The sequence below is a fragment of the Musa acuminata genome, chromosome BXJ3-5 (assembly GCF_036884655.1).
Source record: "Musa acuminata AAA Group cultivar baxijiao chromosome BXJ3-5, Cavendish_Baxijiao_AAA, whole genome shotgun sequence".
Lineage (NCBI taxonomy): Eukaryota > Viridiplantae > Streptophyta > Magnoliopsida > Zingiberales > Musaceae > Musa > Musa acuminata.
In genome coordinates, this window is record NC_088353.1 from 42335537 (window position 1) to 42349910 (window position 14374).

A 14374-nucleotide genomic window follows, 5' to 3' on the forward strand; every position below is an offset into this window, starting at 1 on the left:
CGACGATCTCTCGACAATGGTCCAATGGACTCCCGACAAACTCCTGGACTTCACGACGATCTTATTGAAGAGTTCCGATGAGCTTCTTTGGCAAGCTCTTGGACTTCTCAGTCAATTCCGACAGAACTTCTTACGAACGTCTGAACTTCCGACAAACTCCCAACAAAATCTCGTTCTTGACTCCGGAACTTCATTTTGATTTATGCCTTGATCGCTATCGTAGTTAATCCCGCACACTTAAAACCTACTTCGATCTAGACAATTATTACTAAGCTAATCAATTGTTGTCCGACATATCATTGGTTCATCGACGATTCTTCGGCGCATCGTCCTCTCTTACGGCCTATTGTCCAATCGACCAGTTGACCTCTGTAACTCCAATTTTCTTGGTATAATCTTTGCTCTTCTTGGCTCGATGCCCGATCCCATGACCCAAGGCCTTCTGTCGATACGTCAATCGATCCTCCGGCTCGGCATCCAATCTTCTGATATGTTCCACTCCGGTCCAACATGATTCTTCCTGCTTTAATTGTCTCTCCCTAATCGAAGCTTCCTACGTCACTTAAAACGTAGATAAGATAAACAATATCAATTGGTTTCATCTTCAAAATCCGAGATTCAACAAGGACCAGATACACCACTGGGACGATGGAATCGTTATCTGACAATGAGGTATCATCAACCATCCAGCATTCCATGAGCGAATCAATCAATGAACTTAGTCTCCAATGAGCACCTGCGTGGTATCCCTAGTATCCTCACATGAGCAACTATGAGACCAACTGTTTCCATCATATGGACAAATATATAACACACTAGTCTATCTGGTCATCCCGATGTCCCTCTCGAGTGACCTATGACCGAGATTATTTAGGGTTCATGTTTAAACGCGAATCGGTCTCATTATCATAATCTCATCATAATCTGATTCTCATTACACAGATCCATGAATATCACAATATATGCAATAGGTAATATAAAGTATTTATATTAGAAGACACCTATGAATAGCATGCAATAAGCAATATAATATAAAATATTTTATATTGAACATCATAATGCTTGCTGAGCACCTATAACTAGCGGTGTAACGCTATATGCATTAACCATCCTTCGATTCCACATTGAAGGTAGCTTTGTGTACTGCGATACCTTTTTCTTAGCATAAAAAAAGTATGGTTTGACAGTAGAAGCATGCTACACTAGTATTTTACACTCTGGAAGAGTATTAACATGTCCCATTAATTTCCATCCGCTCTTTCTTCCTGTTTTTTTTCCTCTGTTACTATACATATTAGTGCATGTATCCTATAGAAAGCAACTTTTTTTCTCTGTATATCGGTGTAAATTCCTATGTCATTAGATGATTGTATTTCCAGAATGAATGCAGAATCTTCTGATGTTTGTGTACTAACCACCTATTAGTTGCTTTCATTCAAGTTCTAATTCATGATTACTCTTGGACCTCCCAAGAAAATCGATCACCAATTTTGAGAAGGCCGATGATTCATCTTCGAGAAGTTCCTTAGGAGAACTGAACTCCAAAATTTTTCCTGCAACCAGGGGCGAACAAAAAGAGATGATTAGATGTTTTGTGCCATGAATTTAAAGAAAAAGATAGAGAATTACAATAAATATAATAAATGAGAATTGCAGTAATATCTACATTTTGTACTTCTTATAGACTCAAAATTGGACATGAAAAGACACCCTATTTTTTCACCATTGTTGAGTTTTACCTTCATCGAGAACCAGAACCAGGTCACTGTCAATGACGGTGGGTATTCGATGTGCCACTGTAATGACAGTGCAGTTATTGGTTATTTCTCTGATAGTTTTCTGAATAAAATTATCAGTTGCTGTGTCTACTGATGCTGTGGCCTCATCCAAAACTAGGATCCTCCTCTTGTCTAACAGCACCCTTGCCAAGCAAACAAGCTGCCTCTGCCCAACACTCCAATTCTCCCCATCTTCAGCAACTGCATCATAATTCCTGTCTCATGTTATCTGAAGGACAAACATAGAAACAGAAGGAACTAAACTTTAAGCTAGTTTTCTTAATGAAGATCTTGATGTATGCTGTGGAACAATAGGTCTGCAGCATGAATGTCCAATGAAAAGGAAAGTAATATTACAAAGTTCAACAGTTGTGTTTTTTTAAGTTTATTATAAGTGTATTTTTAACACACTGCAACTTTTAACTGCCTAAAACGAACAAAAATTGTGTAAAATGTCACCCAGCAACAATTTGATGAGTTCACTCAAGTGCTTCTTGGAATGGTTTTTATAATTCTCCATGCCGTTGATTTGTTCCTTTTGAGAAATAAACAATATAGTTGATTTACTAGTTGCTCAAAACTTGTAAGGAACTTGAATGCATTTGCATATAGACATTAAATTACCTGGTGCATCAAGCAGTCTCTGATCTTGTTTTACTATCTCTCCAAGTCGACACTTGTAGAGTGCCTGGAAGAGTTTGCTTCAGTCAACTGCTAACTTCATAAAATAACAAATAAATACAAAGCATTATTAGTTCTTTACCTCCCAGATTTCGGAGTCTGGATGCTGCTGCAAAGGATCTAAGTTTGTTCTCACAGTTCCTTGGAAAAGTGTTGGTTCTTGTGGTATTATACTCAACCTAGATCTCAAGTCATGTAAACCAATTTGGCTAATATCTATGCTATCAATCACTATCCTTCCTGATGTTGGTTCTACTACTCTGAAAAGAGTTTGGATGAGTGTCGATTTCCCACTTCCTGTCCTGCCCACGACTCCAATTTTCTTCCCTCCAGGCAAAGTGCAACTGAGCCCTTTTAGGATCATAGGAAGATTAGGTTTGTAACGAACCTTGAGATCATCAAGTTCAATGGTTCCAGATGTGGGCCAGTTTTCTTCTGGCCTGGAATGCTCAATTACCAGAGGAGCCTCGCTAGGTATGGCTGAGAATTGCAGAATTCTCTCTACAGAGATCATCTTGTTTTCCACATTGCAGATATTCCATATAACCCATGCCTGTAGTACATTTAGGTTCAAGCCATATGTTGCAGCTAGTCCTGCAAGGCCTGAGGTAAAATCAAGTTAGGCATTTTCTCTGTAGTCATACCACCCAAAATAATTACTATCGCGATACTTGAATAGAACTTACTGGGATCAATAGTATTTCTGGGCATGGACACCAAGATGGTTAGCATTGCAAAGAATACTAGGTTGAACAGAAAGTTGATTCGAACTGAGAGCCATTCCATGGTTGCATAGTTGTGAAAGGTAATTCGTGAATAGTCATCAATCAAGGTGAGGTTCCTTTTACGAAAGCGCTCTTCCTGATTGAAGCTGCGGATGGTAGCAGCTCCAGCAAGTGATTCAGAGAAATGATGCAGGATAGGAGCTTTTTGAATTCCAACCATTCTAGCTAGTTCTCTAGCAGCACTGATGTAGTAATTCTGCAATCAGTCAGTGACCCTTTAGACAGAGAACAACTGAAAGCTAATAAAGTTATGAGCAATAGACTTATGCACTACAAAATGGAAGTTTTGGTCTAGTAGAAGGATCAGAAGTGTGAATGCCACGATGAACAAGTTGAGGGGCATAGGAATCTCTATTTACAAGATTAGTTAATGTTCTTTATTATTTTACAAGGATTTGAAACCGACAAGAAGATAAAGTATGTGGAGTCAGAGAAAAAAAAAAGAAACAGGTATACAAAAGGGCAGGAGGATAGGGAGACAAGAAAGAGGAATTAACCATCTAGACATTTTATGAAACAGCAGACCATTGTTGATTGAATAAACAATGATGTTTAGGTATATTAGACAATAACAAAAATTGCAAAGGTGAACATTATGCTCTAAAAAATGTTTTTTTCACTTCTTTCTCTTTATAACATATTATTTACCTTATCTAATGAGATCCTGTAAAAGATGGCAATGGATAATTTCTTATACATGTTAACACTACAAATTTTACAGGATCGTCATTTCACTTACCTGATACCAGATGGAGATTGTGAATACAACAATGAAGAGAATGAATACTGGCCATGCCACTTGACTCATGAGAATAATGATGGACAGAAGCTGAATAAGTGCAAAAACCAATCCCGCCACTCTGTATGGAATATCTGTGTCAACAGTACTCTGGTCTGTTGAAGACTGAAAAAGGGTAAGGTTGTTAAATTCACTGCATGATATTCTGGAAGTTTCTGAAACTATCAAAGCTCTTAGAGGAAAATTTAAGTACACCAAATACTGTTAATCTTGCTGTACTAATAAAGAGATTTGTTGTGATAACTAATTTGCCTTCTGAAACAGGAGCAATAATAGGAGAAACATTAGGTACTGACCCTGTTAAGAATTCGACTGGTATGTGTTGAGTCAAAAAATGACATTGGTGCTTTAATAATGCTTGTTATCATTCCAACAAATAGCTTCTGAGCTGTCTCAATGGCAATGGTTGAAAGCAAAACTGCCCTTCCTAATACAAACACTGAGCTGCTGGCAGACAGTAGAACAAAAATTCCAATCAATTTTTCTCTACTGACTCGATCCTCCTTTTCGGTTGCCCAGGCAACCCAGTAGTTGCTGCCCATCTGTAGACCCTGGAAGAGAACTTGACAGAACAGTAGTACTGGAATAAAAGCCCCTTTATATGCTGAAGTCACAAAGGTACGGTAGACATGCCATTTCACCCGTCCAAATTCCCTTTCTTCTTCACATGATCTCTCTGAAAGTTCGGAGACTTTGCTTTGATCAAAGAGTTTTGCTTCTGCATGATTTTCTTGCTTCATCCTGTGTCTTGTGGTTATTGATGAACTGTGCTCTTTTGATGGACTGACTTGGCTTAATGATTGATTATGTGCAGCTATTTGCTGAACAAGGTCTCCATTGCTGTCCATCATCAGATCTTCATACTTACCAGACTGAACCACCTTTCCATCCTTCAAGACCTGAAAAATGTTGGTGAAGGAAATAAATTTTAGTCTTCATTATCAGGTATGAGATCACTGCAAGCTTTTCTTCTGCTTCACATTTTTCTCTATATATTATAATCATAAATATTATCCCCATGGATCATGATGAGTTGTTGTCTAGTGAATTATACTTAACCATGAAACAAAATGCACTGTTACAGGCTTACAGCAACCGTTTCACGCTATTAATTACACTAGTAGCAGGCTTTCACCAGCATATAATAAGCCAATCAAACTATCCAAGAAAATTTACCTAATATTATGTGCTTTAACTGGAATGAATATAGAAATTTTTTAGGTTACCAGGATAAGATCCGCTGCATCTATGAACTCCAGTTGATGTGTGGCATAAATAACCGTCTTAGCGGACAGAAGCCCCATCAAACATTCCTGCACACGAGCCCTAGCTTTTTGTCAGATACTCCATCTTTGGAAAATCAATAGATCATCTATTAAAATATAATCGAACATCTTGAAACCATGAAAAAATTGTCGAAAAAAACTCATGAATTAGTGGTGGAATTTTAGGGAAGAACCACTTTATGCTTGATATCTGATTTGAAAAACCTGGATGTTCTTTGAAATTCTATTCTACACAGATCATCACCAGACCATCATTTCCTGGACTTTGCCTTGTATATATTTCCTGATTTTGCAATATCCTTGCAGTTGTATGGACCAATAAGTGAGTGTGATAAGAACACTGGAATTAACTTATCTCAAATCAATTTGGCTATGGCCATCTAATCACCATTTTGTGATAATGCAGGGTTAAAACTGTGAGAGTTCCAAGTATAAGTTGATCTTATCTTCCTAAAAATTCAGGCTTTCGAGGATTGTGATCATCAGGTGAAAATTTTATCATGGGTATCAAAACAGGTCATGAGTTTGTATATGCACCCTTTAAATTTAGTTAGGTTCTTGTGTCGACTAAATCATCGTCTTAAACTTTTTCCTTATAGCCTAAGTTCTTGTGATTAGTTGTTACCCAATTGAAATCTTAGTCAAAATGACAAAGTTATATGATCAGATAACCAAACCTGTCATACCTACCATGATTTCACTCAAAAAGAGAATTCCAAACAAAGATGGGAGACAACATGCTCATACCTTAAAGAGGTGTCTCCTGGTGTGTGCATCCACAGCACTGAAGGGATCATCCAACAAGTAGATATCTGCATTGTTGTAGATGGCTCTTGCCAGCTGAATCCTTTGCTTCTGCCCTCCACTCAAATTAATTCCCCTCTCTCCTACCACAGTCAAGTCCCCATCCGCCCATGCTCCAACATCTCTATCCAAAGCACAAGCTTCCATCACTTCCCTGTACCATCTCCTGTCCATCTCCTTCCCAAACAATACGTTTTCTTGAATTGTTCCTGTTTGGATCCAAGCACTTTGAGGAACATATGCTCTCGATCCTAAGACACTGACTCTTCCTCCGCTAATCCATGGAATCTCTCCTATGATGCTACAGAGGAAGCTGGATTTTCCTGATCCAACAGCCCCGCATAACGCGACCTTTTCTCCTCTCATGATATGAATCTTCTTTTCAATCTTCAGTGTGGGTGTTCTCGACATGGAATCAGCTTCCCAGGTGTACTCCCCCGGCTCGATCTCTACTCCGATTTCTGAGGTCTCGGATTGGTTGCTTGGCTTCAACCGCTTCTGTTCTTCTTCTTTAATGAAGTCCTGGATTCTGTGTATCGAGACTTTGGTCTGTGCGATCATGTTGACCAGCTCTGGGAGATTGTAGATTGGTTCTTGCAGGATTCTGAACGTGGCCAGAGCTGAGAGCACCGTGCCGGCGGTCAGGGGTGCCCTCACGAGTATGCAGACACCAAAGGCGACGACTGAAACCAAAGTGGGAGACGCCCAGAAGAGGAAGGCAATGGCGGAGCATGTGTAGAGGTATCTCCTGAGCCAACTCCTCTCCACATTTCTATTCTCGAGCAACTTGTTCAAGTAAGCTGTTTCCCAAGCATGCAGTTTCAATACTCTCATGCACTTCAATGTCTCTGCTGTGGCTTTCATCCTCCCGTCCTTCGCTTCCATGATCTTAGAGTGGAGCCTCTGTTGCAGATTCGCCAGCGGCGTGTTGCTCACCATCACCAGGATCGTCACGGCGAGCGCCGAGAACGAGGCTGCTGCACCGAGGTTTCTGTAAAGGATGAGCAGAGCCAGGGTGACCTGCAAGGGGAGCAACCAAACGCCATGGATGTACCAGAAGAAGTCACAGATCTTTTCGACGTCCACGTCGAGAAAATTGACGATCTTTCCTGTGCTGGCGCCGGCGTGCTTGATCGCAAGAGACTTGTTGTAGATGGCAACCATGAGCGCTGCTCGAACTCGCACGCCGATTTGGCGTGCGCCGAAGTACCATTGCCGCTGCGTCAGTGACTCCGCCGTCTTCGCCACGAAGAACAGCGCAGCCAGTCCGTATCCGTAGTACAGCCCGCCGCTCGAATCTTCTCCGGAGATGAATCCCACGAAGTTGGTGATCAGGAGAGGTCCGAGATAGGATGAGAACGTGTTGAGTCCTGCACAACACGTTCCTTATGAACGCGGTCAAATCAGAGGAAAAGAAGGTGTCTAGTGCATTAGCATGTGAAGGTTTCTGTACCAGCGATGACGGCATTCCAAGCCAAAGGCCGCCAAACTGCTCGAACGACGACTCCCAGAAGCGCGGTTGACCACGGCTTCTGGCCTCCCAGCGACTCTTGCAACAAGGAGAAGGAGCTCTCCGCAGTCTCGGACGGAGGAACTCCGGGAAGATGCGGGAGCTCGAGCCTCTCAGCTCGGCCCTTCTCAAAGACCGGATTCAGCCAGCGAAACGTGAGGCGGCTCCAGTGCCCAGCCACGGTGAAGCCATCTCCGCCGACACCGTCATGCTCATCTGACAGCAGCGACCGTTCTAGCTCTGGATTGGCCTTTTGGGAGCTCCTCCTTGATCCTACAAACTCCAGAAGAATCCAAGCGAACAGCAGCGAGAAAATTACCACGTAAAGGTAATCCATAAGCATCATCTCCATGGAAGAAGTAAGTAGACAAGCTTCGGAAACCAGAAAGCCTCGCTGTTCAACAAGGAGAAGCTGCTCTCAGGCATTATTTATACTGCTGTCATGCATCCTCTCCCTCTCAGTGGTTGTCCTCGACGAACAAACAAAGCACCAGATCCCATCCCACTGCCCTCCTCAGCACAAGGTTCAGAGGAATCTACGGATGCCTCACCTATGTGTTCATGGAGACCTCATGCAAGTTTAATCCGAAGAAAGACAAAGGAGAAAGACGAGAACAAGATCAGGTCTGACAGACAACTCTGCGAGACGACGGCAGGGGGAAACCAAATCGTGTGAGACATGTAGACTCCCCTGTATATGGAGATGCACATAAGGGGAAACCAAATCGTGTGATATCCCGTGGTGCACGGAATCCCGGGATTCACTACTGCCCTCTTAGTAGTAAATTCGAATAGTGATTTTGGTATCATACGGAGTCGTACTAATGCGAATCGAAGTTTCAACAGGTCAATTAGTTTAAATCTGTGCTCTTCTTCGACTCCGATCCAAACTCTCTGTATATTAATGGTAAGTTCCGACTCGTTCACGCACGAAAATTAAAGTGGAGTACCAGTGCATGCATGTAAGGATGACGAGGACCGGCGCACGTGCCGCTCTGATGCCATCCTGCGCACGCTATCGCGCACAGGCACCGCGGATCCTACGTGGCGACGATACGTCAACGTGTGCTGTCAGAAATAGCAATGAATTGTATTTTATTTTAGACTCATCAAAGATAATATATCAATTATCCCATCAGATCGAATCATTAAGTTCTAAACCAAAATCTAATTTAATTTTGTTGCTTATTGGCATATCCAACAAACTTTTAGTCATCTTTAAATCTGATATGATATATAAATTAGTAAGCATTGATTTGATTCCATACGTAACATCGAGTCTCAATTAGTCAATTCATAAATGCAAATTATTATAACTGGTGTTTTCGTTGCTACCTAATCTTTGCCTTACAATAATGATCGATAAATTTTAATACTTCCTAATTATTATATTTTGATTATATAATTATTAAAATCAAATCAAACAAAATGTCTTTTAAATACTTACCATTATTGATTAGATTTCAACCATATATATTCTAATAATCAAATGATAGTGAATCAAACCATGAAAAAATCGAAAATAGAATTAAAAGAATAGTTACAAACGTATATCGAATTAGATTCACGCAACTTAATAGATTAAGTTTTTGGATTGAATTGATGTCTGACTCGATATTATTTAATCGATCTCTCGATAACTCAGTTTTCATGGAGCCCAACCAATCAAAATACGTGGAGGATGGCGTGCGTTGAACTACAATTCCCACCTAGTCAAGTAGGACATTGTTGAAATATTCTATGTATATATATGCGGACTCGAAGCCCTAAGGAGAGATATCAGCTTCAACATATCAGCTTCTAATGCTCTCAGCATCCAACTCTAAAATCCACGCATACAAGAAAAGGATAGCTGCTGCCAATGTCCTCATTGTTCCACTTGATCATCTCTATCTAATCCACCCAAAGTACACACATTCCACAGAAACATCAATACAATTCTGCAGTCAAATTACGGGAGAGAGATGCAGATGAACACACAGTGTCGACATAGCATCCCTCTCATAACACACACATCACTGTTCTCGGTCTCCTTCTTCTTCACACCACACGCACACTTCTCTCTCTCTCTCTCTCTCTCTCTCTCTCTCTCTCTATCGATAGCTGTTGTTGATGACGATTAGCATCATCAACATGATTCTTGATGGGAATATATTCGTCAACAAGCAACGGTGGCATTGGCTGCCTGCATGCTTATCTAATGAGGAAGAAGAAGACTGCTGTGGTTGGCGTGCTAACCTCCGCGCTAGCAAACAAGGCGACTCGGTGCATGGAGACTTCTCGTCTTTCCAGAAACCAAAGCTTATCCGATGAACCGCAAGCAGACAAGGCTACGTCGAAGATGAACTCATAATATAATGCCCGAATAGCGGGACGAATCGTTGACCCAGAAACGTTCCTGGAAACGTGGACACGTCAGGACAGGTTCGATCACGTAAGCCTCCCACGTCAGCTGCCAGCTTCGTCGACGTCACGTTGCCTTTGAACATATGGGTTGGTGGATGCCGAATTGAAATCGAAATCGAATCCGAATCAGAATCCGGTCGATGATTTAATAGTTTTGAACCGAAATGGGGCCATACGGTTTGATTCTGATTCCTAGAAATCGAAATCACAACGTTTAAAACTAGCTAACTTTTTTTTAATTAAATAAAAATAAAATAAAATAAATAGATTGTATGGTGTGATGATTTTTTACTTTAAAACTCGTAATGATTTGAGTTTAAATATTGATGAAATAATTTATTTTTTTAATAATTGAAACCGAATGAATAAATAAATAAATATATCCATGTTGATCTATACGAATTATTTATAATAAATATAATATTAAAATTGGTGTGTGATTATCCAACCACTCTATTAATGTCGTGGATGTGAGATTGATGTGTCCCTTTCATAATCTATTATATTATAAGATTTGATCACCAAAGAAGATTGATTTTTTAACTCAATCATTCCGACACACGAGTTGATAAAGCTTAAGATTAAATATTAAGAGAGTGTCGAAGAAGGGGAGAGAAGAGAGAATATAATATTTATAATCGAGCTTCTTATGTATTATCGTCTAAGAAAATATTCTCTAAATTATATAAATATTTTCGATCTTACGTAATAAATTTTGTTGTTACGTACCATTTCGATATTCACGTGTTAAGTTCTCTAGAATTTTTTTTTAAGTATCAAAAAGATTACTCGTAAATATGTATTGTAATCAATTGAATCAAATGAAATATGGGAAAAATACGAAAGATTTTTAGGACGTGGATATAATAATGAGTTGGGCCTTATTGGGCCGGCCCATATAAAACTATTGCTATGGCAAATTGGGTTCAATGATGACTTGGCCAAGCCCACATTACACCTCGAATTGTCACTTATCAAAAATTATTTTTAATAAAAAAATAATACTTTTATCATATTATTATTACAATTAAAATAATATTTGATCAGACATTTAAAAAGTGGGAAGATCGGGATCCGACCGATAAGACCAAAGGAATATTGGGATAGGTAGACTCGGAATAGAAGCATTCAGTGTAGTCGAACTCGACCCGTTCGGGCTCTGATTTTTATGATTCGATTATGTAAGATTATTGCCAATAATTCATTGATTTTATTGCCATATTCTTAATACAAAAGCAACACAAAAGTTAACAGCTTCCTTAATAATATAAACAAAATTAATATGAGGCAGACACATAAATGCCTCCAATTCACTTAATTAGGGTTAATTATATATTATTCTTTATATTTAGATCCTATTAATATTAAGGCCTTTGTATTTAAAAAAATTTTATATTGAGATCTTTATAATTCTAAAAGTAAAATAAATAATCTCATTTATCTTGATATTGTCAGTTAGTTGTACTGAGAGAAAAATAAAATAAAAAAATATCAAAATTATATTTATACTCATCTTTTTAATTAATGATATTACGATAAATTAAATTATTTATTATATTTTAAAAATTATAAAAAAAATTAATTTAAAATTTTTAAATATAGATATCATAATATTAATAGGTTCTAAGTATAGGGATAATATGTAATTAGCCCCGGTAACTAACTATGATGATTGAGTCAACTCTTGGCTTGCGGTCAACTCCTGTCTTCCCTTCGGTTTCGGTCTTGGCCATGCAGACGTCGAATGGCCCAGTACCCGTGCAGAGGGCAGTACATGCATGGGCAGACGGCGGCGAACGCCGGAGCCGGTGGTTCCCTATAAGCGCTGCAGCTTGTGGAGGCGCCTCCTGTGGCGGTCGAGTACTTATCCGGCGGTGCCGGTGCCGTCGAGGTCGACGCTATGTCTTCTGCCACCAGCTGCTCGATCCTGTCCCTCACCTTCTTCAGCCTAGAGTCCAACGCCTCCACCAGAGACCCCAGCGCGCAATCGTCGTCCGGCCATGGTAACCGGAGACGGTCCTCTGTATCCACCACCTTCTTCTTGCCGTTCCTGGCCTTGGCCTCTTTACACTCCTCCTCCTCCTCCTCCTCATCGTCGTCGTCGTCGTTGTTCGTGACGGCTTCTTGGGCTTGGCCTGGGTTGGGGTTCTTGAAGCTGACCTGGTTCTTGGCCAGCTTCTTGGAGGGGGAGGCGGCGAGGTAGCGGCCGATGGTGCGGCCGACACGAGTGGGGTCTTCGGGCCACACGACCGGGGCGGTGGCGCCGGGACGGTAGCAGACGAGGCAGACGTCGGCGTTGCAGAGGGTGGAGAGCTCGGTAGCCTTCTTGCAGAGGCCTTTGCTGCGCTTGTCGAGGGAGCGGATGATGGACTTCTGGCTGCGGCGCTGCTCGTCGGACGGCGCCATGGAGGACAGCACCAACACGAAAGTTAGGTCGATATACTTCGAGAGAGACCTCCAATCCCATAAATAGGCAGGCGATTGAGGTAAGAGAAGGAAACCCAATAGAATTGAAATTGGAATGGTCAAAATTCCATTGACCAGTTTGATTTCTTTGTTAGAATCCAATAGAATTAATATAAATTATATATATACATATATTTATTGTATATTCGTTTTCATATTTGTTTTTATTTTATGTGTTGTATCTTACATTATTTGGTGCTTAAGTTTAGTCCTTTATGTATCATATCATATTATGTTATATGCAAGCTTAGGTATCAAAATGAAAATATAAATATTGATAATTGTATTGAAATTATAACACCCACTAATCCAAATCTTAATATCTTTGTATATTACAAAGGTGAGACCTTATAAATGGGGAAATAATAGAATTTTAGCATAAATTAGAGCAATGTAATACTTATAATTTGGGTTATAATTTCAAATAGAATTGAAATTGGAAGGGTCAAAATTGCATGACCAGTTTGGTTTATTTGTTGGAATCCAATATAAATCAATTCACCTTTTAAAATTATTTTTTGAAATATAATTTTTTACATTTTTATTTTTATTTTATGTGCTGTATTGTACACTATTTGGTGCTTAAGTTTATGTTATACTACTTTATATATTATATTATATTATTGTTATATGTTAGTTAATAGTGCAGTGGAATTATAACACCCAATAATCCAAATCTGTGTATATTACAAATGTGAATATTCTTATGTGCTGTTAATTCTATTGGATTAGAATATCCCCATAAGGAGCTTAAGAATACCACAACACCATGACAGATTCCATCAGATTACTCGGGAAGAGAACACACCTATCAGCTCGTCATGACTATGACTGCTTGTCTTCCCGACTTGACTCGTCTCCGTCGCTCGCTGCATGGCCAAGTCATGGCGGAGATCCCCCTTGCATGAGACGAACCTCTACTCCAAGTGGCTGCTGTGAAGCCAGATGTCTGAGTTCTGGTGCACCGCAACAGTTAGTAGTACCCTGAAACTTGCTGCAGGATCATGGCTTCCTTGCTGCCCTTATCCTTCATTTGGTTTCCTGTGATGACATCCCAGGTGACGTTGAGAAAGAAAGAGATAGAGAGAGAGAGAGAGAGAGTTGCATTGAATCCAGGGAACTCGTCTGTTCTCAGAACCCTCATCTAAGAAGCAGTCCTTTTCTGGATGCAAACGCTCTCCTTGGCTTTTATTGTGGATCTCATCTACTGCGTGCGCGAAGAGAACTGCTGCGACACGAGTGGAGCAACCATGGACACCGAAGAGGAGTTGATGCCAGCGTTTCAGCAAAAGCTTTGTTTCTTCCAGGAGGGGAAGAAGTTGAACCGAGGCGGAAATGGATGGATCAAAGAATTGTGGTTGCAGTACGTGAAGATTCACGTTCAAGCTTGGATCGCCATTGACGCGGAAACCAAGCTCGTGGGAGAAAGGGGCACAGCTTATTGTCTCCGAGGTCGCACGCCATTTGACCGTGTCATGTGGGAGAAGCCACCGAAGTAGTCAAACTCGGGGGGTTTGACCACAGAAATCGCCATGACTTCGTTTAAGTTGCGTTGACCAAGCAGTGCACCGTCAGCAAAATCCTTGATTTCGAAAGGTCAACGCGACGAATGGTTCTGCAGCTCTACTTGACTCGACCGGGTCAACCGAACTCGACTCACTTTGGTTTGTGAGTTGGGCTCAATTCGATGCGCTTTGTAGATCGGGTCAGGTTCGAGTCGAGCCCACTTGTGATACGAAACGACACGCCCTGATCACGTGCCTGTCGTTGACGTGGTCATATGTGCCACGTGGTGGTGTTGATGCTCTTACGATCAATTTCCATCGTGTTATTACGAAAATGTTTATATTTGTATATGC

At 40.5% G+C, this 14374-nt stretch overlaps 2 protein-coding genes across 4 annotated transcripts; both read right to left on the reverse strand.

The window, feature by feature from the left end:
* Positions 1 to 1117: 1117 nt before the first annotated feature.
* LOC135637809 (putative ABC transporter C family member 15) lies at positions 1118 to 8568 on the reverse strand. 3 transcript variants are annotated; one of them, XM_065150615.1, is made up of 10 exons: positions 7587 to 8568; positions 6077 to 7503; positions 5270 to 5356; positions 4340 to 4942; positions 3984 to 4148; positions 3146 to 3440; positions 2542 to 3062; positions 2403 to 2466; positions 1740 to 1979; positions 1118 to 1553 (listed from the first exon to the last, which is right to left on the reverse strand). In XM_065150615.1, the coding sequence occupies exons 1-10, from the start codon at positions 7993 to 7995 to the stop codon at positions 1432 to 1434; spliced, it is 3933 nt and encodes a 1310-aa protein (XP_065006687.1). In that variant the 5' UTR covers positions 7996 to 8568; the 3' UTR covers positions 1118 to 1431. The 3 variants fall into 3 exon arrangements, with proteins under 3 accessions (XP_065006687.1, XP_065006689.1, XP_065006688.1); XM_065150617.1 differs by lacking the exon at positions 1118 to 1553 and having other exon boundaries at positions 1872 to 2007; XM_065150616.1 differs by lacking the exons at positions 1118 to 1553; positions 1740 to 1979 and adding an exon at positions 2064 to 2313.
* A 3136-nt stretch (positions 8569 to 11704) lies between these two features.
* On the reverse strand, positions 11705 to 12455 carry LOC135638446 (agamous-like MADS-box protein AGL103). Its single transcript, XM_065151557.1, has one exon. The coding sequence runs from the start codon at positions 12453 to 12455 to the stop codon at positions 11745 to 11747; it is 711 nt and encodes a 236-aa protein (XP_065007629.1). The 3' UTR covers positions 11705 to 11744.
* Positions 12456 to 14374: the final 1919 nt, after the last annotated feature.